The sequence below is a fragment of the Salvia splendens genome, chromosome 9 (assembly GCF_004379255.2).
Source record: "Salvia splendens isolate huo1 chromosome 9, SspV2, whole genome shotgun sequence".
Classification (NCBI taxonomy): Eukaryota; Viridiplantae; Streptophyta; class Magnoliopsida; order Lamiales; family Lamiaceae; genus Salvia; species Salvia splendens.
In genome coordinates, this window is record NC_056040.1 from 591461 (window position 1) to 616047 (window position 24587).

The window sequence follows — 24587 nt, forward strand, 5'->3', positions numbered from 1 at the left end:
CTGTGAATCAAAGTCAGATTCCAAGAGTATATTAGCTATAGATAGTCTATTAAGACTTTTAGTTTTATTTAATGTTCCCTCAATTCCATAAAAATTATGTAAATTTGAAATAATACAAGAGTTTATATAAATTAGTAAAGTAAGAAATATGAATAAAAAGATAATTAAAGCATTTTTAGTGCATAATGATAATCATATTATTATTAGTGATGAGTTGTAATAGTGGACTATATATATTGATATAAGTTGTAAATAATAGATGTATATATACATAACGAGTTCATTGAATTGGGGATAACTTTCCATAAAAAGAAATACCCATATTTTTATAGGACGAACAGAAATGAAAAGTGCTCATTTTTTTATGAGATGGGGGAGTATATTTTTCAGACCAACAACCAAGACTAAAACTTAAACGGTTCATCTTCTTCTTCATTTAATTGTGATGGCGCCCCTATAAAGTGTAATCTCCAATGGTTTTAGACTTTTAGTAGTTCGGCACCGGCCAAGCCCTCACTGGATTCGTCACCGTATCAACTATATTTGTCATAGATGGGTGAAAACAAATAATTTAAGAAAACATGGCATGGTTTCGTTTCGATGAATTTAAAAGTTTTGCTTGTAGGTCAACTATAAGATGGCATGCTGTTTAACATATAGTAGTACATAATATAACAACAAAAAGAGTTAATGAAATTGTACAACGCATGAATCTGGATGACCTTTTATTTAGCTATGGCATTGAAATAAAATATATGCACTTCTTGTCTTCTTCTCATGCTTCATGCCATTATTAAGAGAATCCAACTTATACTATCACTTCCATTTTTGGTATTGATAGATAGATCTCAAAAGATTCTTCATTTAAAATTTGGGACACAAAGAAACTCGGCGCTCCTGTTACACGGCTGAGTAGCAAAATATGACGAGGGAAGAACGTTCATTTCCAATTTAGAACACAATAAAGAAGATCGCCTCTCATGTCAAAAGGATGAATAGTAAAATAGGACGAGCGAAGGACGTTAACTTTTAAATTAGGAGAAGGTGAATTTTTAATTTTAAGACGCAGTAAAGAAAGTCGTTTTTCGTGTTACAAGATTGGAGAAATTTCATTTATATTTCTAGATTCAGCCAAGGAGGTCGTTTTCTCATGTCAAAGACTATTTAGCAAAATGTGGCAAGCAAGTAATAATCGTGTTTGATTTTGGATGCTGTTTCTCATGTCAAAAGTTTAGATAGTAAATATGGCAAGCGACGACTTTGTAGAAAAATTAACAGTGCCTCTATAAACCATATTTAATAAGTGATGTGCTTTCTTAAGCACTAGATCTATAATTGATAGATATTTAATAATTTAAGTGGACGATGTATAAAGTAAGAGAGAAAATAGAATTATCCAATCCTTGTGAGCCTACAATAGAATCGATCGACCGCACCTAAAATTTAAGAAGCAAAAAAAAAAAAGGTAAAGAACATGCCATCTCAACTAATAAAACAAAACCACAAAATAAAAAATAACACAACATGCACAAAATAAAATCACAAATCTATATATAATCACACACTTTCACAACATAGAACATCAAACACAAAACAATGTATCTCCTCCTCTTCTTCCTCTTCCTCTTCCTCCTCCCCATCCTTCTCCTCCTCCGCCCGGGCCCCCGCCCCCACCTCCCCCCGGGCCCCTTCTCCCTCCCCATCTTCGGCAGCTGGCTCCAGCTCGGCAACGCCTTCGACCAGCACGACCTCGCCGCCCTCTCCCGCCGCTTCGGCGACCTCTTCCTCCTCCGCATGGGCAGCCTCCCCATCTCCGTCGTCTCCTCCCCCGCCCTCGCCAAGCAAATCCTCCTCACGAAAGGAAAAGAATTCGGGTCCCGCTCCCGCAACATCGTCTTTGACATCTTCACCGGGAAAGGCCAAGACATGATCTTCACCGAATACGGCGACCACTGGCGCAAAATGCGGCGCATCACCACCGCCCCCTTCTTCACCGCCAAGGCCGTCCTCCACTACCGCGCGGATTGGGAGGCGGAGGCGGAGGCGGTGGTGGAGGACGTTAAGAAAAACCCAAAGGCGGCGGTGGAAGGGGTGGTGCTGAGGAGGAGGTTGGAGCTGATGGTGTATAACAATGTGTATAAGATGATGTTTGATAAGAGGTTTGAGTGTGAGGAGGATGAGAGGTATGTGAGGTTGAAGAGTGTGAATGCGGAGAGGAGTAGGTTGGGTCAGAGTTTGAACTATAATTTTGGGGATTTTATACCTATGTTGAGGCCATTCTTGAGGGGGTATTTGAAGCTGTGCAAGGAGGTGACTAGGAGGAGGTTGGACTTGTACAAGGATACTTTTCTTCAAGAGAGGAAGTAAGTTTCTAGTTTCTCTTCTCTTGTTTTGATTTCGTGTGTGTTTCTTTGTTGTCTAAAATGATTAAAAAAAACTAGTCTATTTTTTTTAATGTAGGAATATTTCATCCACAAAAAAGATAGAACACAAGGGCTTGAAATGTGGTGTTGATCACTTTCTTGAAGCTCAACGTAATGGAGAGATCAATGAAGACAATGTTCTTTACATTGTTGAGAACTTGAATGTTGCGGGTAAGTAAACAATAGATGAAATACAAGATTTTACCATTTAGAAATCATGGTAATAAAAATAAATGTATTTCAAATGTGAAGCGATCGAGACAACTGTTTGGGCACTAGAATGGGCAATCGCGGAACTCATCAACCACCCCGAAATCCAAGACAAGCTCCGAACCGAGATCAATGCGACCCTAGGCCCAGGACACCAAGTGACCGAGTCGGAGACTACCAAACTCCCATACCTTCAAGCCGTGATCAAAGAAACTCTTCGCTATAGAATGGTTGTCCCGTGCCTACTCCCTCACATGAACCTCCACCAAGAAAACCTAGGAGGGTTCGACATCCCGGCAAAGAGTCGGGTCCTAGTCAACGCGTGGTGGATGGCCAATAACCCGGCCTATTGGCACAAGCCGGAAGAGTTTAGGCCAGAAAGGTTCTTGGAAGAGGAGTCTAAGGTTGATACAACCGGGAATGACCTCAAATACGTCCCGTTTGGTGTAGGACGTCGGAGCTGCCCAGGCATTGTCATTGCAATGCCCGTTTTAGGCATCACTTTGGGCAGGCTCGTGCAGAATTTCAAGCTTCTGCCACCGCCCGGGCAGTCAAAAGTTGATACCACCGAGAACAACGGGCAGTTTGCCACCCGGATTTTGAAGCATTACACAGTCGTTATGAAGCCGATAAATTAATGCCTGAGGCATTTTTTTTATCAAAATAAGGTTACAACCACATAAATAATATTGGTGAGAGTTCTTGACTATAATATTTCTAAATTACTTTGTAAGCTCTACAACTTTGATCACCAAATTTAGATTTCCTTTTTCCCCTTAATTACATGTGGTCGTTATAAACATGTACCAGTTATAGCTATTTGAAAAATGATGTACTATTAATATAGTATATCTTTTGTATCAAAATTTACTACTCCATATATCAGTACAATACATGTCCCTCATTAACATATGTTTTTTTCTTGTGATCAACAAATTTTGACTTCCTATTAGTAACAAATTTTATGAGATTAGGATTTGAATAAATTCGACTCAAATATAGCTCTGTGTATAATACGTAATTTAATATTGAAGCCAATAAATAATTTGTTGTGACAATCAAAAAGATGGTATATTGATATTGTGAGTTACGTGATGGTCACAAATTTAATCTAATAAGGTAATCTTTATATTCGAAGAAGAAAATATTGTTTTTTTATATATTTGTTTGTTATTATTGTGAGGTCCCAGTATGTTGGTTCAATAATGCTTGTATATTAAAATGAAACAATGAATGTTTTCAAAATAATTATTCCAATTAAGAGCTGAATATTAATTAATTTTGTACTATAAAACAATTTATTAAACTAATTTGATAATCGGATCAAATTTCAGCTAACAATGGAATTTGGATATAACCGAGGATCCGAAAAATAAAATATTTAAAAAAAAAATCGAGCGTATGCAAAATCAATTTAAAATTAAATTGTAAAAAAAGACTTTATTTTCAAATTCAAAAACTAGAATTGAAAACAAAAGTTGATCGAACAAAATGTAGGTCTAAAACCAGGCCCCCAAGTCATGAAGAGAAATCGGAGGGGGCAGACATGTAGACCTTGCACCATCGCTCTCTGTGCACATTACCATGCTTCCTTCATTATTTTTCATATCCAGAGCATCGGCTTATTGTACACAGATCCAATCCTCAAATTCATATCACAAAACAGAAAAGGAAAAAAAGAAAAAAAAGATTTTGCATCGCAGATCTAGAGAGGGAGAGAGAGGGAAGTCAAGCAAAATTGAAATTTGAAAAACCGATGAAGAATTTGCTCTTGAATCTGAAGACCTAACAATTTTGTTAGATCATCAATTCGAACAAGTAAATCGGCTTTGAATCTGAATCGAAAAATCAATGGAGAGAAGAATGCTTCAATCAAATAATGAAGAGAAAGATCAGATTTGTTTGGATATAAAAATCTGATCAGTGTATTTGCGACTGGAATTTATAGGTGAGGAAAAGAGCTATGGCTTCACCTTCACGGATTCGTTGGTGGATTACCGGAAATGCCGTTTGTTAGGCTTATTGGGCCTGGATTTGGGCCTAGGTGCTGGACAATTTGAGTGTAATTTGTAAACTACAAGTTATTTGTTTAATTATATATTACTCCATAACAAATTGAGCTATGATTATTAGATGATTGATGATGTTGAATTGTTGATAGTAAATTTTTAAGTGGTAGAATAAAAATAAATATATTAAACAAATTAATTAATTCTAAATACGGACTAAATGAGTGATGCTCTCGTGTAGTAAATTATGCTGGCAATTTTTTGTAGATAAAATAAATAGATTGAGCTTTATCATTTATTTTTTTTTAATTTAACTATTTCTAGTTGTATTATTGTTGAAAATGTAATTTAAAGAAATGATGAACCATATTTTCTTATTTGCCTCGTATATTTGGGCTGAGTAACTTAAAATAGGGGATCGATTTGATTTGGAGGATCTTGAAAATTTGGTTACAAGTTTGAGAAGACTAATCTTGATTTTGATTGCTGTTTATCATTTTTATACTAACCTCATTCTATAATAATCAATAAGTCTTGGTTTTAAAAAATTATTGATCAAATTCGAATTAACAATATTCGTCACTTATAGTAATAACTAGTATATTTCTATGTTTGATTAATTTTCCAATGGAGCTTTCAAAACATTGAAATTTAACATGTATCGATGTTAATGTTATTATAACACTTGACTAACGTTAAATCAAAAGAACATTTACATTGATTTGATACACATCTTGTGTAGTACTATATAGAAAGTTATATACAATGATAAATTGTTCATTCTAACCTAATTTTTTATAACCTTTTCGAATTGTAACGTTTTTTGAAAAAAAAAATCAATACCTATTTTTATTTGGTTTGGAATATAGCAATGGATAGAATGATATACGTAGTACTCCATAAGACAACAGTTCTTTACAGTAAAAAGATAATACTAACTAAAATACTGAAAATAATATGAACATATGTTTCATGATGCATGCATTGTGGGAGTTTAGTTTGGTGAATTTGATATGGTTTATTTTTATGATATATTATTCGGTTGGCTTGAAGAATACTTAGTTTGGGAATAATGCTACGTATGTATAATTAATCTTGTCTTTTGATTTATATTTGCTATAATGGGATCAAATTAATCTAGATTAATAAAAACAACATCATATATTGACACTATATTTGCGCACAAATGTTTCTACATGTAATATCAAAGCTTAAAATATGCCCCTACAGTGGATCCCATGAGGACGTGTGTATAACTATATAATGACACTAATATATATAGTGATAAACTGAAATTTGATCATAAATTAATTTAAGCTTAGTTGTATGTAGGTAAAATATTTCAGAATAACTGATAATATATACATGTACTAATTGGTGAGTGTTTTTTTTATTATTATTCTTACGCATTCTTTCGTTAATTTTAATTCCAAAATTAAGAGATATAGTATTTTATGAGGACGTTACGACTAAATTTGACCTTAACTAGTCATATTTGGTTATCATAGGTGTTTGCTTGCTTATCTTGTATTTATGGGAAAATATTAAATATAATATGGAAATTTTTTTATTTGTGACTGCATAATATTATTCACGAGTTAAAGTGTTTTATTCATTCACCGTCCACTTACTTTTTTTCATAAATAAATAAATACAATTTCATTTCTTTTTTTATGTGTATAAGTAAATTGCAGATGGACAACTCTCCATATCTATATACTAACTTATAAGTATAACATTGAGTAATTTTCATCACATCATCTCCATTATATAAGTAATGTTGGACCTTAAATTGTTATGAATCGAATTTTAAATTTCGATTTGCATCGGTTCAGATATCATCCCTACTTTTATTTTCATGTAAATCAAGCGTTACTCATCGAAGGTGATTTGACCGCCATCTATTTGCCCATCTGTATGTAGGAATAAAATTTGAATTGCTCGTTTAAAAGAATTTAGTAATGATTATTTGCTTACTTGTATATATCAGTAAAATGCAAATATAAATGAATGCACAGCCTCGCATATCTCCATTCCAACGTAATTTTCGTCACATAGTTTCTTATAGATAAACATTACTAAAAGTGCCACATATTTCATAGGGTGTGAGAAAAAATATCGAAATACCAACCGAAATCACAGTCTACCGTGTATATATCGACATCAATATATACCTTAAAACAACACATACTAAAAATACTGAATATAGTATAAAATATATTTAGAATATAATATTATATAACGGTATTGCTATACATCGTACCGAAATTCAGTATGCCGTAAAATTTCAATATACCAAAGAGGCTATACGGTATCAATATTTAAATTGGTCATACCAAATAATCGTTATACCAAATTTTCGATATGATATACAGTATGAAAGTTTTACCGATCCACCACTAGTATTACATATGGAGTCGTAACTGCTAAAGTTTGACGTTAGTCACCTAAATCTTTAGCGGTGCCTGCATGCTTACCTGTCTTCACGAAGGAGATAAAAAGTCTTATCTAGGCCGTTGAGACTATTTGTTTGTGTGTACATGAATCCCTTCATTTACGGTAAAGTCTTACGTTACTAATTGAAGATGATTTGGCCGAATCCACCTACTCATCGTATTTGCGGGTAAAACGTGATGGTACTCATTTAAGATGATATGGGTGCTTCTACTTTCTTATCTGTACACACCGATGAATCATAAATACGATTAAATGCATTATTTTCTATGTATTTGACCCAACGAAACTTTCACCGCACCGTTTCTTTTTAAATAAATAACAATAGTAAATAATGCAAGTGATATATTTCACAATGCTCGGTAAATTTGCCGCACCCACGTGCTTACACGTACGCACCAACTAGCCGCAACGGCTAAATCACATGGCTTTCTATGCAAAGCAACAAAACCTTCACACTACTTACCTGTACACACTGGTGAATCATAAATACGATTAAATGCGCTATTATCTACATATTCTTTACACAACGACTCTTTTACTGCACCACATCTTTTTAAAATAATTCAGAACAGTAAATAACACAACTCATATTTCACCATGCTTGGTAATTTTGCCGCATCCACTTGCTTTCGTGTACGCACCAACGAGCCACAAACGACTAGATCGCACGACTTCTATGTATCCGAGTCAACAAAACCTTGATTGTTTTCGCACCCCTCACCATGTTCCCATTGAACAAAGATTGATACCCCTTGACCTACCCCAAGACTTTGACACATTTTTTACCACCAAACATGGGAATCTACGAAACATTCGGCCCATCCAATCATATATGTCTGAAACGTCCATACACTGTAATAATAACAAAGAACTCCAAAAACCAGTAAAACCCAAATGCCAACAGCCTAGAAAATTAAAAAAAAAGGTAAAAGGATTTGATTTTTGGGGGAAATTTCTTTATAACATAAGTATCGATGAACTGTGAAATGCTCTTCAAATGTCGTGCACGGTGCATGCATATCGTTGCATCCATTTCCCTCTCTGCATGCGTAGACGCTTTCCTCTCTCCCTTTCTCTCTCTCTATCTCCGCATCGTCTTTTCGGTATTACTATATTCACCTTGATTTATCCCACCGACCGCCGCCGCTGTTTTTTTTGGTTTCCTTTTATTTCGTTTTGTGCTGATTTTTTAAATTTAATTGCGGAAGTCTCAGATTCGATTTGAGGCGTTTTCAGCTGCAATTGGGCGCATGGGCTCTGTTTTCGTTTGAGGAACTTCGCATGCGGACGTTGGATTCGTTAGATTCGGACGAGGTGAGTGGAAAGATGTGATTTTTATTTTTAATTTTTTGAATTATTGAGTTTGGGTTTGAGATTTTGCTTTTTTTCAATGATTTGAGGTGTGGGAATGTGTCGATTTCGTTTGAATTCGTTTGATCTGGGCTTAGGGTTTTGATCGTGACGAGTTTTGGGTTTGGGGTTTTGAAGGAAATCCTGAGAATTTGAGAGAAATGGGGTCGAAGAAATGCATGAATGAGAAGTGCTGCGGAACGACGTCGTTGGATTTGAAGAGAGGATGGAGCTTGAAATCCGGTGGATTTGCTTCTCTTTGTTACAAGTGCGGGTAATTTTTCTAAATTCCGATTATGGCCCTGTTTCTTCATGCTGTAGCTCACCGCCATTGCAGGTCTGATTTCCAATTTCTCGAGGGCAGTTTGGGGATGCGACTGTTTTGATTCCTGAAATATAGATTCGTTGTTTTTCCGTTCTGTTACTATGAATAGCCTTTTCGTTTTGCTTCCACTTGACTCTATATTTAGTATTTTTTCTTGACAAAAAGTTGAAATTGAGCTTAGTGGGAATCTGGTATTTGCTTGTGTTTTTCTTATTTGAAAAGGTAAAAGGGAAAGGGATGAAAAAAGTTGCTATTTTGATGTGATTAATGTAAAGATCATAGTTGGTGATGGACTGTTTGGTCTATATTTAGTAAATATATCTTGAATTTGTATATGAGTGGTTTAAGAGTATTTTTGGGGCTGTAGTAGCTCATATCTTAGTTGCCTGAGAGCATTTCTCGTGGTTTCATGTATTATATCTTTTACGAGGGTTAAAGGTTTATTCGTTTCGAATTTCATTGTTTACTTTCCCCTATATTTCATCTGTGCCTTTTACTTGTCTGAAATGTTGCAACTGAGCTTGGTGGCAATCTGGTAAGTATTTTGTTCGTTTAATTATGTGTTTCTCTTATTTGAAAAGATAAAAGGGAAAATGATAAAAGTTGTTGCTATTTTTATGGGATTAGACAATTAAAGATGGACTAATGCAAAGATCATAGCTGGTGACGGACTGGTTGATCTATATATAGTAAAAATATCATGAATTCTTATATGAGTGATCAAAGATAGTTTTTGGGCAGTAGTAGGTCAAGTTTAGTTGCCTGAGAGAATTTCTTGAGTTTTTCGTATTTTGCATCTTTGACGACTAACTAAAGGTTTATTCTTTTCAAATTTCATTGTTTTCTTTCTCTTATTACAGGGAAACAGGTTTAGATGCACTGGTTTGCCATATTTCATAGTGTGAATTGATCACTTGTTCATCTATATTTTCTGCTCGTTTCTTGATCTGATGTAGTTTTGATGTGGATTTCAGATCTGCATATGAGAACTCTGTTTTCTGTGAGACGTACCATTCAGACGAATCTGGTTGGAGGGAATGCAAAACATGTAGGAAGGTAATGACAGTTTGGTTCCCGCATCTTTAGCCTGCACCTTTTGAATTATATTAACTCCTTTTGCTTTTCCGCTCGGCAGATTCTTCACTGTGGATGCATTGCTTCAAAACATTTATTTGAATACATGGATGTAGGTGGTGTTGCATGCATAAGTTGTGTTAAGCGTTTGGAAATTCAGTCTCTGCAGCCAATGCAGGTTATAGTTCGTTTCTGCTTGAAAGATGCTATATGTGTTTTTCGAGCTTGTTCTTTTCTATTTTTAAAAGAAGTTTGATAGTCTATAGGCTATAGCACTCTGACGATTATTGGTATGTGTTGCTGAAATCGTATTCGTGATGATATATGAATTTATCTTACCTTCAGTTATCATTGCAGTTTTAGCTACTGTATCATTTACCTTCCTATCCAGTTTACTACTTCTCACTCCTCGATGAACATTTTGGTGTTCTTCGCTACATCTCGTGTGATTTGATATTGGAAAATTATATTAGCCAATTGTTTTAATCTCCACATGTCTCAATTAGTTTTATGAAATTGATTCTTAAATTGTTTTTTGCAGATTCCAAATATTATTTCAGGTGGCAAATCTGCCAACAAAACAAGTTCTCAGGAGGCCCAGCCGATACTGCTTGGACTTAAAGTTGACGATGAGACACGGAAGCTTCTACAGATGTCGAGGGCTATAGGGAGTGTGCCTCCAGCAGTCGAACTTGAGAAAGAAGAATCTGTGATTAGATATACAGAAAACAGTAAACGCGTACAGAGTCACCCCCAAAATGGTTCATCGTCTGTTTTTGCCAAACCCAACTACAGCCGCCCAAAACAAGGGGTGAAAGATATGTATGAATCTCTTGCTCTTGCGTCCCTGAAGTTCTCACTGACCTCTCATTTGGCTAGTTCAAGCAGTGTGCTGGCTATTCCTGCTCAGGGCGCGCCTGTTCCTGGTGGGATGGTCGAATCAAATGAAACGTCGAAAGGTTCTTTGCAACATGGGCAAAAGGCGCACCATGTCTCCCCCAAACCCCCCAAACCCATCCCAGCAGGCTCGGAGGCGAATAAAGGATCAGCTTCACAGGCGCGTGTTCCTAGGCCTCCTACCGAAGGGCGGGGCAGCAAACACTTACTTCCTCGGTACTGGCCTAAGATCACTGACCAAGAATTGCAGCAATTATCGGGAGAGTATCCATGATATACATTTACACTTTCTTATATCTTTCTGTCCTTTTATTATACATAACTTCGATTATGTCACCTGCTTTTCATGTCTTTTAACATTTATCAAGAATTTGCCTTAACCTTCGACTCCTAGTTTTAACTCCACTATTGTACCATTGTTCGAGAAGACTCTTAGTGCCAGTGATGCTGGGCGAATTGGTCGTCTGGTTCTTCCAAAAGCATGTGCTGAAGTGAGTATTTGGTTTCGAATTTGTGCAGTTTTTCATTTAAAAGTTGGATCTTTCCCTTTTTATTCTTATGTTCTTACAAAATAATATGCTGAGCAGGCGTATTTTCCTACTATCAATCAGTCGGAAGGTATACCTATAAGAATTCAGGACATAAAGGGCAAAGAGTGGACGTTTCAGTTCAGATTTTGGCCTAATAATAATAGTCGGATGTATGTTTTGGAGGGCGTAACCCCATGCATTCAAAATATGCAGTTACAAGCTGGTGACACAGGTACACCCTTTTCTTGTGTGTTGTGTCGAACATTGAGATGAAGACCGCTTCAAAACTTTTCGATTTTTATTCATCTGACATTTGTTTTCATATATATGACACTTGGTAAGAACTAAGATCCTCATTAATTGCTGCCACTAGTATTTTTGGTTTTATTCACCTTACATTTTCGTTTTCTTGCTCCTTTTCTTCATCATGCCTATCTGGATGTTGAATCTGAAGTCAATGGTAGTTCTTTGTGTAAGATGAAATTAATTTTCGAAACCTTCGAATCTCTTAGTTAGTGCTGAGCTGTGTTTGTTTTACCACCAATTGCTACATCTCTTAAAGGGAATATGGTGTTTCTGATTGAATTTTGATGAATTTATTCTTTTGTTTTCGTGTCTTCTTTGCCTTTGCTTAGTGATATTTAGTCGGATCGATCCCGGGAGCCAGCTCGTCATAGGCTGTCGAAAGGCAGCTAACAACACTGATGTGCAGGTCAGAAACTTTAGGCATTTCCCCCTTTCCCTTTTTTTTCAATTTCTAGGGATTTTGATTTTGCATTATTCGAAACTCAAATGATTAATCGATCTCTTGTAAATACTATTTAGGAGCCACAAGCACCACCATCCTTGAACTGTGATTCTCTGGGAGAGGCGTCGTCTTCTGGGGTTAATGATACTCATACTTCTGTATGTTCTTATTTGCTATTTTGCCATGATTTTTGCTTTGATAAATTTCGATATATGTTCTAATCGTGATGCTCTGATGCTCTAAATGATGTGAAGAACGGAGGCCAAGCATCTGACGATCCACAGCCGCATCTGACCACAGCAGAGAAGAAGAAGGCTAGAAACATTAAAAACAAGAGGCTTCACATGAATAACGACGAGGCATCTGAACTTAGGGTCACTTGGGAAGAAGCTCAGGAGCTGCTTCGTCCAGCTCCGTCTTCTGAGCCAACTGTGGTCACGGTTGATGGCTATGAATTCGAAGAATTTGAGGTTGAGCTTTAGGGGCATTTCAGTTTTGAGTTCTGATGGTTTTGTGTTGACAATCGTCTAATGTTGTGTAGGAGCCACCTGTTTTTGGAAAGAAGACTATTTTCATTTCTCAACCTTCTGGGTAAGGATTGTTATTTTTAAGCTCGTTACAGTCATCGTTACTTCTTAAGAGTTAAGAGCACTCATCCAAGTGTGGACTTATGTTCGTATACCTATAGACTAATTCTTTTGCTCTATAAATCGAACATGATGTGAAAAATTTAGGCATATCTAGCTTACTTGTAGTTTTGTTCTATAAATCGAACATGATGTGAAACGACTACTTTCATCTGACGTTGTTTGTGTTATCAGTGAGCAGGAACAACTGGTTCAATGCGACAGTTGTTCGAAATGGCGAAGGTTGCCTGCCAATGCACTCCTCTCTGCAAAGTGGCTGTGTTCTGATAATATCTGGGACTCGAGCAGGTTAGTCCAGTGGTGTTTCGAACATGTTACAAATTAACGACGGTTTAGATTCCTAGTGTAGTAATGCTGATGATCTGTTTTGAATATGTATCTTCATAGTTATGTTTTTGAGGTGTGAGGATTGCTTCTTGATAATTAGTCGATTTTGTGATGCTATTTGTATTATAATAGTTATCGAATTCGACTTCTATTCGTATGACTTCTTGGTAATGAGTCGATTTGTGATGCTAATACGAATTTCCACTCTTGTGATCATCTTTTCAGGGCCGCGTGTTCTGCTCCAGAGGATGTAAGCCCGGGAGATCTCGATTCCTCTAGCCTTAACAAAGGTAAGGGATTGGTCTAATTTCTAAACACACGCATATGAATAACTCGAGCTTGTGTAAACCTCACGAACATAGATCACACTTTGTTCGTTGCACATGGTAACACCCTCTCGTTAGAAGCCTTCTCGTCTTTTATATGCATGTCTAATTTCTCGAAAGCCCCTTTCCTCTGTTTCTCTCAAACACACACGCGTCCAAAACCTCAAGCTCGTGTGAACCTCACGAATATAGATCACGCTTTACACATTGCGTATGGTAACGCCCTCTCGTTAGACGCCTTCTCGTTGCACATTGCACTTTATTTACATATTGCTACTATGTTGTCTTGCTTTTTTTCCTGGCTTTTTGTATGGTTTCTGAAAGTTTTTATTTGTCTCCGGCCGCAGAAAACAAGAAGCAACGCTGCACGGAAAGTGCGGCGTCGAAAGGAGGGGAGCCGTCCGGGCTGGACGCTCTGGCGAACGCTGCGGTCCTCGGCGACAGCGTCGCCGACGCGGGAGATAACTCGGCCGGGGCCACCACGAAGCACCCGCGCCACCGTCCCGGCTGCACCTGCATCGTCTGCATCCAGCCTCCGAGCGGGAAGGGCAAGCACGAGCCCTCGTGCAAGTGCAACGTCTGCCTGACTGTCCGTCGTCGCTTCAAGACGCTGATGATGCGCAAGAAGAAGAAGCAGTCGGACCGCGAGGAGAAGGAGAAGGAGGACAGCAGGGCCGCGAAGGAAGACATCGCAGGGATGGCGCTCCTTGACATGAACAACCCGGGAAAGGAGACGGGCGGCGGTGGCGGCAACGGGGATCAAACTGCGGAGACGAGCAGGGGAGGGGGACTGGACTTGAACTGTGACCCCCGCCGGGAGGACGAGATCCTCGCGGAATCCTCGGCTGCTTTCTCGCCGGTGGACGTGTTCGCGGGCCAGAACGGAGAGTGAAGACCGGAGAAGTTGTTTGTTTGTGTGTGTTTTCGTTGAAACTATAGAGAGGTTTTCTCAAGAGTTCCTACAGTTGCCTTAGATTATAGAGTCCATTTGTCTTGTTAAACTATGTCAATATATATAGACATATATTTTATATTTTAGTATTTCATCTTAGTTTGTGTTGGTGGAAACATGAATTGTGTGTTTATACTTGGAGAAAAATCCCCCCACAGTAGCAATATATATCAAGAAAAGGTTTTGTTTCTCTTTTCTTATTTGTTTTCTTGAGCTAGAGATTTTCATTTCTTGAAATCATGATGGAGTTTGAAACTCTCTCATGTTGATCTAGTGCCATAATTTTTGTATACATGTTTAGTTTATTTTGGACTTGAACAATAGTCTATAAATGAAATACTCTCTCCAATCTTTATTATTTGTCTAGTATTCCATTGGGATATTGATCACTAAAACCATGAACTTTGCTCAAATTTTTGTATTTCACACGAACTTTAAATTTGATCTAACATATCACAAACTTTATACTTTGTTTGTTATTTTCCATGGCAGATCAATCATCATATCCAACCAACTTCCGTGCATTTTTTATCCAACTTGAGACTACTAAATCAACGTGATTTTCTACGTAGTTTTTTATTCTACTTGTCATGAACTTAAAAAGCAATCTAAAATATTAATAAATATTTCACGGTTGAGCACGTATAATAAGATTTTTATCGAATATATCTTATTTGGGCTGCCATGGGAAATAACAAATAAAATGTAAAGTTTGTGATATTTTAGACCAATTTTAAAGTTCGTGGGAAATACCAAAATTTGGCCAAAGTTCATGATTTTAGGGACTAATATCCCTTTTCCATTTTGGTTCGTCCCACATTAATTATCACACTTCATTTTTACCACTTTTAGTAGTATGATCTCACATTCCACTAACTTTTTCAACCTACTTTCTAATATTATGTATTTAAAAATTTGTGTCGGGTCAAAGTGGACACACGATTATAAAGTTTCCAATTAGTTTACTATGTATTTAGAAAACTGTCTATGAATAAAATACTATTAATCCCCCAATCCACTATTTTTTAATTAAATTAATTTTCCATTCCAAAGATGATCATCTCTTACAAATTACTTACTTAATTAACAATATCGAATACATACTTCAAGTAGCATTTATTTATAAGTTAATGTTTTAAAAAGTTCAAATCGCATCCGAACACAGTTGCTCTACGAAGATCTTGATACACAATCTTGGCCCATTAAAATAACCAATATCGAGTGACAGGTTCTAGATTTTGTTAATATTTCAATAGGGTTCAAATCAAATCCGAACACGATCGCTAAATCGTCTCACGCAAAAGTCACCCTTTTTCATCAAAAAATACATTAGCATGCTTACGTACAATAAACTTTTAAATTGAAATTAACTTCCAAGAAAAAATATATAGGCTTCAATTTTGAATTATGTCACCACAATATGAAAAGCCATTTTCAAAAGCAAGAGAATTATTTTATCCTTCATCCACAACAAGTTCTTACAACCTAATAAAAACACATTAGCCAAACTATACCAACTATTACAAGTTATACAAAAATCTATTCACATTCATCAACATACCATTCAACTGCATCTACTTGAGTCAAGAAGCTCATAACCAAAGCTCTACCTTTTACATGCAAAATACGACATGTTTCTTCGTCACTACTTACACATGTTTCTCCACTTGTCCTTCAAATCAACCTGAACCCGGAAACCCATTAATAACTTCAACGAAACAAGAGGCGAGAAATGAATTTAGGGAAGCCGGAGAGTGTACTTACATCAGTTCTGCCATCAAACTCGTGTCTGTATTCATCAAGGATCCGCTTCCAACATCCTTTTCCAAACCTTCATGAAATCGAAGAATTCCTTTTAAGCTCATATATAGTCGTACGATACAGAGTACAGAATATAATACTCCATTTAAAAGGATACTCTAGAAATTATCAAATAAAAAATCAATCTTGCAAATTGCCATTACAAATGAAGTAAGGGATAGTGCATACCTCTCTACTCCAATTCTCAGAGTCTGTTCTTCATCAAGGCTCCACTTCCGAGCTTTCCTCCTCCTCTTCCCATCATATTGCTGCAAAGGCGATGGTTTCCCGTTAGGCAGCTGAATCACAGGTTTGAGAGTTGTGTCATCCGGTGATCCGTCATTCGAATCATCCCACTGCAAACACCATTCAAAAGAACAATGAACCATGACAGAGCAGACAAATGATCGAGCCAAATAAGCAAGTGCAGTAAACAGAACAAGAGCGAGCTTACTACCTCTGATGTACGAGCAGTTCCGTTCCGTTTCATCAAACTTGACCTATGCACATTGTTGGCATTAGCAACACTAGATTGAACAACTCTATCACCATCCGTAACGGGCATTTTGGGTCCATCATTACTGGTTCCAGCCCTGTCTTGACACTCATCTTGCCGCCTGGGTTCAGCATTACTGTTTTCAGCCACTTCTTGACGCTTATCCTGCCTCAGACCGTCGTGGATTGCATCAGCAAGTCGCAATGCATCAGGAAGGGGATCCTTAACAGATGCTCGGAGCTCCTTCGAACTCTTTTTAAGGGCTTCCCAAGCTTCATTTGTTTCTGCACTGCGTGGTGAGCTTCTATGTATCTTACCCGAGGGCTCTGCCTCATCAGCTTCGTCACAGTCAACAATTTTTGCTCCTCTCGGATTCCCAGTTGCAGAACTCACACGTCTCATGCCAACAAGCTTATCTTTAAGCTTGAATTTCCCCTTGTGCATTTCTAAATCAACAGCAACCAAGACAGAAGAAATGAAACAAAGAATGGAATTCAAGAACACAAAACAAAACTCTCAAATTTCACATGGTAGCATCGAACCAATTCAACAATAAACAACCAAGACAGATAAAAATGAAACAAAGAACATTATAAGCCATAACTTCAAAACAATCAAAACAAGAGATGGAATTCAATAACACGAAATAAAACATTCAAATGTCGCACGGCATCGAACCAATTTAACATTATAACCACACATATTCAAAGCTATCAGAACTTGAGATGGAATTCAAGAACAAAAAACAAAACTCTCAATTTTCACATAGAACTCACCCTTGCTGCAATTGCTTCCATTCGCGGCCCAATCAACGCGAGGAGATAGCGTTTCTTCTTCAGCTACTGGCTTAATCACTTAAAATAGAATCCAAGAACACAAAACAAAACTCTCAATTTCCACATAGCATTGAACCAATTAACAATAAAACAGCCAACAAACTCACCTATGCTGCCATTGCTTCCATTCGCGGCCCTAACAACACGAAGAGACAACGCTTCTTCTTCAGCTACTCGCTTAATCACTTCAATTCGTTTAAATTTGAACAAACCCTCCCCACTCTTCAGTCCAGCAGCCACTGATTCGAGAAATGAAGGCCCCATTTTATCTTTCTCCTCATTCAGATAAAACCTAACCGCCTTCTCCGCCGAATCTCTTTCAAGCTTCTTCAAAACACTCTGGCACACACTATCCTCCCACACCGCCGCTTCAATCTCATCCTTCCACAACCACAGCTGCTCGGAACCGAGGCCCCCTCTCTGCGCAACCTTCTCAATTTTCCCAATCCTCCCCCGCCAAATCCGTTTCACAGTCTCGAAAAGAATAAACTTGCCATCGTCTCCGTGCCTCAGAGGCCTCAGCGTAATATCCACCGCCACAGAGCAATACGCCGATTTTAAGGCGTCCGATGCCTCATTCCCTCTCCGGCATTCAATTCCGTCCAGCTGCTCCAGCAAATCGAGCGTGGCTTCGGAAAACGAAGGCGGCGAAAGCTCGAACTCGAGTTTCTTCAACAATAGGATTTTTTGCAGTTTGGGGTTGTCCTTCGGGAGCGGCAGCGCGCCGAGGAGCGAATTCAACGTCCGCTCCTCGAGCGGCTTCCGCAAGAGGAAATCGAGAACCCAGCTCGCGGCGTCGAGATCGAGGTCCTCCATGGCGGATTTAATAATGCATCCAGAACCTAATTTCGCAGGATAACTCTTTAATGCTGTTCGTGCGTAGTTTGATTTGAATTCGAAATTATGGGTTTGGTATAGCAATCGACGGAGGCACGAATAGCAGAAAATTGGGGGAAATTCAAGGGCTTGAGAAACAACGTTGAATTAAAACGATTTAAGGGCATGTTCGGTTTGGGCTTTCCTTTAAATGGTTACTTCTTCCTTTGTGGGCTTGAATATATAGTTTTCTTTCATTCAGTTATGAAACTAAAAACTTTCTATTTAGCCAAATATTGAAAATTGAATTATGTTATTTGTATCATGATTTTTTAATATAAAATATTTGATCTATGAATTTTAAGTTGGCCTTTTATGAGTGGGATTAATATTCGAGGCCTAAACCACATTTTTGGCATTTGGCTAATAATACTAACAACTAATATATCAAACTTTCGTCAAGCGCAATTTAACTGATAAGACAAACATTCTCTATTCAGTAGATTGGAATTCGAGTCATCACATTGTAATTGACGAACCATTATCCTAGCCCGACTCTACCCGTCCTTTAGATCACATGGAAAAGTCAGTTTGGATAAATATATCCAAATAGTAGTGAGCTATTTAGAAGGCTCTTAGCAATAGATATAACTATAAATCATTTTTTGAGTAATTTATCGAAGTATATAAATCATCTCTTATATATATAAAAAGAGTAAAAGCCAAAATTGGTCCTGAACATATGATCATTTTACAATTTTGGTTATAAATTTTATCATTTGGATTTTTTGTCCTAAACATATGGTCATTTTACGATGTTGGTATTGGACTAACCGTTACGTTAAAAACTAACAGTCAACGGGTTTAATCTCGATTTTGACCAAATTAGACTTTTAATTCTGATTTTTTACTCCCTAATTATTTTAGTAAATATTCATTTAAGGCCATCCACAATGGGGCGCCCAAAGGTGCGCCCTAAAGCCAGCCCTATGCACCGCCACGTCAGCATTTTATCCTCTGGGCCTTCCACCTGCAGTGGGGCGCCCTAAGCATTTTACTATTGTTTTGTTATTTAATTTAAATATTTTCAAATATATAAATGCAAACTTATTAAAAACACAACGATTAACTAAAAGAACGACAAAAAATTCATTGATTAAAAAAAAGTTACACGAGTTAAAAAAAATGACTATCCTACAAAAGCCCCAACTTCCGACTCAACTCATCGCTCAACCTCTGGAGGCGCTCGGCTTGGGCCGGATCCGTACACTTCATAAGGGCGTTCTGCGTATCCAACAACGTCTGCGCCATCAAGGTCGTTGCCAAATCCGCGTGGGTAAGTGTCGCCTGGATCATCGCTGGGGTCGGGGTCAGGATCGACGATGGGGGGCGGCGGCCGAGGAGGATGTCGCCTTCGCCTTCCCCTTGTTCTTCGTAACCTTGACGCCTATGTGACGTCGCTGGGAGGACATCGGTGTGCCGGAACTCTCTTGGTCGTGTAACCACCAGTGTCGGTGGTCTTCGTCCTCTTCGCCGCACCGGTGTGCAGAATCCCGCCTTGGAACTTCTGCTTGTCCCTCAAGAGCGCCCAGATGTTGAAATGCTTGAAGTCGCCGTATATGGGCTGGTATGACAACAGCGCTCTATCGCGCACGTCGCCCAAGCTCTCGCCACTTCCCTGATCCCTCGAGCACTTCTCGTACTCCGCCGCAAACATGTTGACTTGCTTCTTTACCTGATCGCAATGCTTGAGGAGCTGCTCCCGTTGGCGCTTGTACGCGCTCGACGGCTTCGCCTCATTGTAGCGCTCGGCGATGCACTCCCAGTACGCGAGCTGTTTCTGGTTGTTAACGAATATCGGGTCCTCCGATATATGCACCCAACACCTCGCCAAGACGAGGGTTTCATCCGGCTGGTAGTTCGTACGACCGGGGGCGTACTCTTCATCCGTTGCCGGACGTGGCTCCTTGTGCGCGCGGTGCTTGGTCCGCTTCTTTCTGGCGGCGGAGGGGGCGGCGGCGGCGGAGGGGGCGGCGGCAGCGGCGGTGCGACGGGAAGCGGTGGGAGCGCGAGTTGGAGACGACTCCATGTCGGAGAGACCGTATGAATCTGTGCTGAAGTCCTGATCGTACTGCGTGTTGGCGTCGAACGACCGATATTCACCAGGTTGTGTACCCGGCCACCGTCCGACATCTCCAAACATCGGACTACTAGGACTTGAGTATCCACCGGAATCCATTTTATAACGTAATTTGAGAGTTCAAATGTGAATCGAAAAGTTACAAATGAAAAGTGAAGCCAGGGGTATATACATAACAAAATTTTCAAATTTTAAAATTAAAAATAAAACTAAAACGCGTTGTATCGTCCGCGGACTAAGCATCGAGCGCGGACGATGCATCGTCCGTCGTCCGCGGTGCCAAATTGGCGGACGATAGCGCGCCCGATGCATCGGGCGCGCTATCGTCCGCCCCATTGTGGATGACCTAAAATTAGAAATAAATAATATTCATTTAAAATTAGACCTCAACCACACCCGCCGCCGCCTCGAACCATCTCAGACCCCTACCCCGAATTCTTCCACCTCCTTAGCAGCCACCGACCTCACCTCCTACGAAGCCGCCTGTCTCTCCGATCCACAACTCCAGAGCTTCCACTCATCCGTCCGCCTCCGCACCACCCGCGCCATCAACTCCATCACCCTCTCCCTCGACTCACGCGCCCTGTCCCTCGATTCCCTCAGCCAGGTCACCGAATGCCTCCTCGAGACCAACTAGGAAGTCGTCAAAATCATCTTCCACAACAGGCGCGACGTTTGGAACAATCCCGAACTCTCCGATCTCGTCGACGATTACTTCCAAAACAGCCTCCTAATCCTAGATTTCTGCACCACGCTCGACGCCTGCCTAAAGCGCACCGACCACATCGAGTCGATCGTCAATGTAGCCCTAAGGAAGTTCCAGGATGAGCACTACGGCGCCCCCGAGGAAGGAATTACGCCAGAACTCTCGAGGAATTGAGCAATTTCAGAGCGGCGGGCGATCCTTTCACTGAGGAGTTTTTTAGGGCTTTCAATTCGATCCACTCGCGCCATTAGGGAATTAATTTTAAATGAATATTTACTAATTATAATTAGGGAATTATTTAGGGAGTAAAAAAATCAGAATTAAAAGTCTAATTTGGTCAGGATTAAACCCATTGACCGTTAGTTTTTAACGGAACAGTTAGTTCATGACCAAAATCGTAAAATTGTCATATGTTCATGACCAAGAAATCCAAAAGATAAAATTTATGACCAAAATCGTAAAATAATCATATATTCAGGATCAATTTTGGTCTTTACTCTTATAAAAATATAAATACTTCCATTTTTATTTGCACAGTTTTGCCACACATAAAGTCAAGATCAAAGTTGTAAGAACAAGTCGGTTCATTAGTCCGTCCAAAGACTTTGTCCTAGCAGCAAGTTGCTGATGTTGCAATATGAGGGTTATCACAATTGGTGGTATAATTAAAATGAGGTTGAATTTTGGTTTAAAAATACTCCAAAAGTTTTGGTTATGGTTCAATAGTTGTTAAATTATTGACCATATATAAAGATTTAATATTAAAGCAGGTTGTAGATCAACTTAGACAGACGAAATAGAAATTTGCCTGAGTCTCGTTATAAAGGTTTGGGATATGTGTAACATTAATCAGTGTGTGGTGGTGAGGCACGAGTACCGCGAGACTATTTTGCAATTGTTGGGTCGGAATATTTATTTATTTATTTATTTATTTATGCAAACCAATAGTGATTTCAATTGGGCAGATTGAAAAGCTAATTGGGCCAATCATGGGATATGGCTCAAAAAAGTAACATTAGGGTTTCACCAATCGCATATATTTAATCTTCTCACTGATTTGATTGTCTCTCTCGTCGTCGCGCTTGTTTTCTAACTCTTCTGCGTTTCAGAGCTGAGATCAAGTCCGTAGCTCAACGATGGTGAAATACAATTTTCTCTTGTTATTTTCAAAATCGTTGGATACTACATTCCTATTTTTCGCTGATCATTCTGCTTTTATTTTTGTAAAATTGCAGACGTTTAAGAGAAGGAACGGCGGTCGCAACAAGCACGGTCGTGGACACACCAAATTCATCCGATGCTCCAACTGCGGCAAATGCTGCCCTAAGGTATTTGATTCTTCCGTTTTTCTGCTAAGATGTTACCTAATTAGCTACGAATTCGGATGGTCCTATTTTGGTATTGGCAAATTGGATTGGTTCAGAATTATTATGTGTTTTTGAAATTTGTGAATTTTACGAGCTCCTTTTGTGTATGATAGTTCTATCCTGACCTTGCTATATGGAATTTATTTTTCTATTTATTTATTATAACATGATAGTATTTAGGTGATTTTCATGAATTATGTGTAAATTGTTATGATTATTCAACAGGATATACACCGTACATCATGAATTATGTGTAAATTGTAAATTTGTGAATTGTTAAGAATCATGTGTATGAAAATTTCATTGATTCCAATTGTTATAAGGAAGATTTATGATGGGGACTGCGTTGTTTGGTATATGCTTGACAGGATAAGGCCATCAAGAGATTCAATGTGAGGAACATAGTCGAGCAAGCTGCAGTTAGGGATCTTCAAGAAGCTTGTGCCTATGATGGTATGCCTCTTCATCCTCTCTATTTATTGCTAGACTTTTACTCTGAACATTGTTGGCTTTTGCTCGATTTAATTGTTAGGATGATATGTGTAACTATCCAATTCCTTTTGGCAGGGTACACCCTTCCTAAGCTGTACGTGAAAGTGCAATACTGCGTCTCATGCGCTATTCACTCCAAGGTAGTGAGGGTTCGATCCGTTACTGACAGGAGAAACAGAGAGCCCCCACAGCGCTTCAGACGCCCAAGGGTCAGTTTTAGTAATTCTCTTTGTTTATTCAATTTGCTGTTCTTCCTTAAATGCACGTGTGCTATACCATTATTTTCGAGATGACAACTATATTGTACTACATAATGTTCTCAAAACCGTTATTAGTTGTTCCCTTGTAACTCTAAAACACAATCAAATTGCTGGTTTAGGACCCCATTGCTTCAATGGCATTGTTGGTGTATCGGCTTATATGTGTTTGTATCTTTGTCTCTCTCTCTCTTGTTGTGTTTCTCACTCAACTAATATGGTTCGAAATCCTCAGGATGACCTGCCTAAGCCCGGACAAGGTCAAGCTCCACGGCCAGGTGCCCCCCCTCAAGCTGCTCGCCCTTGATTCATTTCATTCGGAGTTTTGTTACTAGACCCCACTTGGTCTTGTTATGCAACCCGCGTTTTCTGTTTTTGACGATCACCATTGTTATATTTAGTTGTCTGGCACAATTCCTGTAACCCAATTTTATCTGCAAACAGTTATTAAATCCAGTTGTTTCTTATTTTAAAGTACAATATCATAATTTTTTGTGAAATAGTTGAATGTTTCACATTGTGCTTAACTTCATGAAACCCCTGTTTTCAAGAACTATTGGTCAAAGATAGTTTATGTGTTTTGCACAATTTCCATTTTCCATCTATTGCGATATTATATGCTCAAATTATAATTGATAATTTGATATTTCTTTTGTTCCAAGCTACTTGATGCATTTCGTTTGGTTAATCAAATATTTATTAAATAAAGGCATCATTTTTGCTAGTACTACATTATTGTTCATCTTATTTTATTCTTCTTTTATTTTAACTTATAAAATAACATTGCATAGATATGATTGTAAATGGGATCATGAGATAGAGGTATGGAGGAGTAGTATTTTTGTGATCGGTCATATATTGTATTAGAGCAGGGGAGTGATGGGATGAGAAAAAAATATCCTCTTCAAAACTTTGGAGTGTACCCATCAATTTATAATAGTGGATCAATGTATAGGGGAGGCCACATCATCTATACAGACAATTTATCCAGTCAAAAAGAACATTATTCATAAAATTGGAAAAAAGTACATATTCCTAAAATTGGGATAACATCAGCATAATATAATTATAGATGCTGTGAATGGTTCAATTAACTGATTGAAATCTACTGTAAAATAAAAAATTGTAAATTTATTAGTTAATAACACAAAATATACTAATTAACAACCGATAAATTCTCAAGTTCTTATTTAAGAATAATTCTTAAATGAAACACTCTCTCTATACACTACTATGAATGTTAATCAATTTCTGATTTGTTCTGTAACTTTAAAATGGAATCATAAGAATTATAAATTTTAATATTAGTATTTATTTCAGTTCTTTCATTTAATTTGGTATATTTAATGTGGCACTTAAATTTTTTTAACAAAGGTGAGATCAATCGTCAATTTCATTATTT

At 38.2% G+C, this 24587-nt stretch overlaps 4 protein-coding genes and 1 non-coding gene across 9 annotated transcripts; 3 read left to right on the forward strand and 2 right to left on the reverse strand.

The window, feature by feature from the left end:
* Positions 1-1649: 1649 nt before the first annotated feature.
* On the forward strand, positions 1650-3524 carry LOC121746402 (trans-cinnamate 4-monooxygenase-like). Its single transcript, XM_042140222.1, has 3 exons — positions 1650-2363; positions 2461-2594; positions 2676-3524. The coding sequence occupies exons 1-3, from the start codon at positions 1795-1797 to the stop codon at positions 3269-3271; spliced, it is 1299 nt and encodes a 432-aa protein (XP_041996156.1). The 5' UTR covers positions 1650-1794; the 3' UTR covers positions 3272-3524.
* Positions 3525-4122: 598 nt separating this feature from the next.
* LOC121749958 lies at positions 4123-4232 on the reverse strand. The gene has a single exon (XR_006039759.1). It is a non-coding gene; the product is annotated as a small nucleolar RNA snoR100 (small nucleolar RNA).
* Positions 4233-8005: 3773 nt separating this feature from the next.
* On the forward strand, positions 8006-14475 carry LOC121748760 (B3 domain-containing transcription repressor VAL1-like). Of its 4 annotated transcripts, XM_042143262.1 has the most exons (16): positions 8084-8202; positions 8308-8413; positions 8588-8723; positions 9749-9830; positions 9910-10026; positions 10390-10670; positions 10737-11009; positions 11140-11236; positions 11333-11507; positions 11911-11987; positions 12101-12181; positions 12278-12493; positions 12565-12614; positions 12845-12958; positions 13223-13287; positions 13671-14475. In XM_042143262.1, exons 3-16 carry the CDS (start codon positions 8611-8613, stop codon positions 14213-14215), a joined length of 2286 nt encoding a protein of 761 aa, XP_041999196.1. In that variant the 5' UTR covers positions 8084-8202; positions 8308-8413; positions 8588-8610; the 3' UTR covers positions 14216-14475. The 4 variants fall into 4 exon arrangements, with proteins under 4 accessions (XP_041999195.1, XP_041999194.1, XP_041999196.1 ...); XM_042143261.1 differs by lacking the exon at positions 8084-8202 and adding an exon at positions 8006-8024 and having other exon boundaries at positions 8314-8413; positions 10390-11009; XM_042143260.1 differs by having other exon boundaries at positions 8064-8202; positions 8314-8413; positions 10390-11009.
* Positions 14476-15706: 1231 nt separating this feature from the next.
* On the reverse strand, positions 15707-18416 carry LOC121748586. Of its 2 annotated transcripts, XM_042143041.1 has the most exons (6): positions 17515-18414; positions 17348-17425; positions 16533-17017; positions 16265-16431; positions 16040-16106; positions 15707-15959 (listed from the first exon to the last, which is right to left on the reverse strand). In XM_042143041.1, exons 1-6 carry the CDS (start codon positions 18221-18223, stop codon positions 15921-15923), a joined length of 1545 nt encoding a protein of 514 aa, XP_041998975.1. In that variant the 5' UTR covers positions 18224-18414; the 3' UTR covers positions 15707-15920. The 2 variants fall into 2 exon arrangements, with proteins under 2 accessions (XP_041998975.1, XP_041998976.1); XM_042143042.1 differs by lacking the exon at positions 17348-17425 and having other exon boundaries at positions 17515-18416.
* A 3638-nt stretch (positions 18417-22054) lies between these two features.
* Positions 22055-23659, forward strand: LOC121746827 (40S ribosomal protein S26-1-like). The gene is made up of 5 exons (XM_042140766.1): positions 22055-22208; positions 22305-22397; positions 22805-22889; positions 23004-23137; positions 23421-23659. Exons 1-5 carry the CDS (start codon positions 22206-22208, stop codon positions 23490-23492), a joined length of 387 nt encoding a protein of 128 aa, XP_041996700.1. The 5' UTR covers positions 22055-22205; the 3' UTR covers positions 23493-23659.
* Positions 23660-24587: the final 928 nt, after the last annotated feature.

Excerpts from the sequence above, each read along its gene's own strand:
- LOC121748586 (XM_042143041.1), bottom strand. The coding sequence starts at position 18,223 with ATGGAGGACCTCGATCTCGACGCCGCGAGCTGGGTTCTCGATTTCCTC. Across the intron at positions 17,426-17,514 it reads TGGAAGCAATGGCAGCATAG|TGATTAAGCCAGTAGCTGAA; the intron begins GTGAGTTTGTTG and ends TTCTATTTTAAG. Across the intron at positions 17,018-17,347 it reads TGGAAGCAATTGCAGCAAGG|AAATGCACAAGGGGAAATTC; the intron begins GTGAGTTCTATG and ends CTGTTGATTTAG.
- LOC121746827 (XM_042140766.1), top strand. Across the intron at positions 22,890-23,003 it reads AGAAGCTTGTGCCTATGATG|GGTACACCCTTCCTAAGCTG; the intron begins GTATGCCTCTTC and ends TCCTTTTGGCAG. Across the intron at positions 23,138-23,420 it reads AGCGCTTCAGACGCCCAAGG|GATGACCTGCCTAAGCCCGG; the intron begins GTCAGTTTTAGT and ends CGAAATCCTCAG.
- LOC121748760 (XM_042143261.1), top strand. The coding sequence starts at position 8,611 with ATGGGGTCGAAGAAATGCATGAATGAGAAGTGCTGCGGAACGACGTCG. Across the intron at positions 11,010-11,139 it reads TTGCAGCAATTATCGGGAGA|TTTTAACTCCACTATTGTAC; the intron begins GTATCCATGATA and ends TTCGACTCCTAG. Across the intron at positions 11,988-12,100 it reads CTAACAACACTGATGTGCAG|GAGCCACAAGCACCACCATC; the intron begins GTCAGAAACTTT and ends AATACTATTTAG.
- LOC121746402 (XM_042140222.1), top strand. The coding sequence starts at position 1,795 with ATGGGCAGCCTCCCCATCTCCGTCGTCTCCTCCCCCGCCCTCGCCAAG. Across the intron at positions 2,364-2,460 it reads ACTTTTCTTCAAGAGAGGAA|GAATATTTCATCCACAAAAA; the intron begins GTAAGTTTCTAG and ends TTTTTAATGTAG. Across the intron at positions 2,595-2,675 it reads TGAGAACTTGAATGTTGCGG|CGATCGAGACAACTGTTTGG; the intron begins GTAAGTAAACAA and ends TCAAATGTGAAG.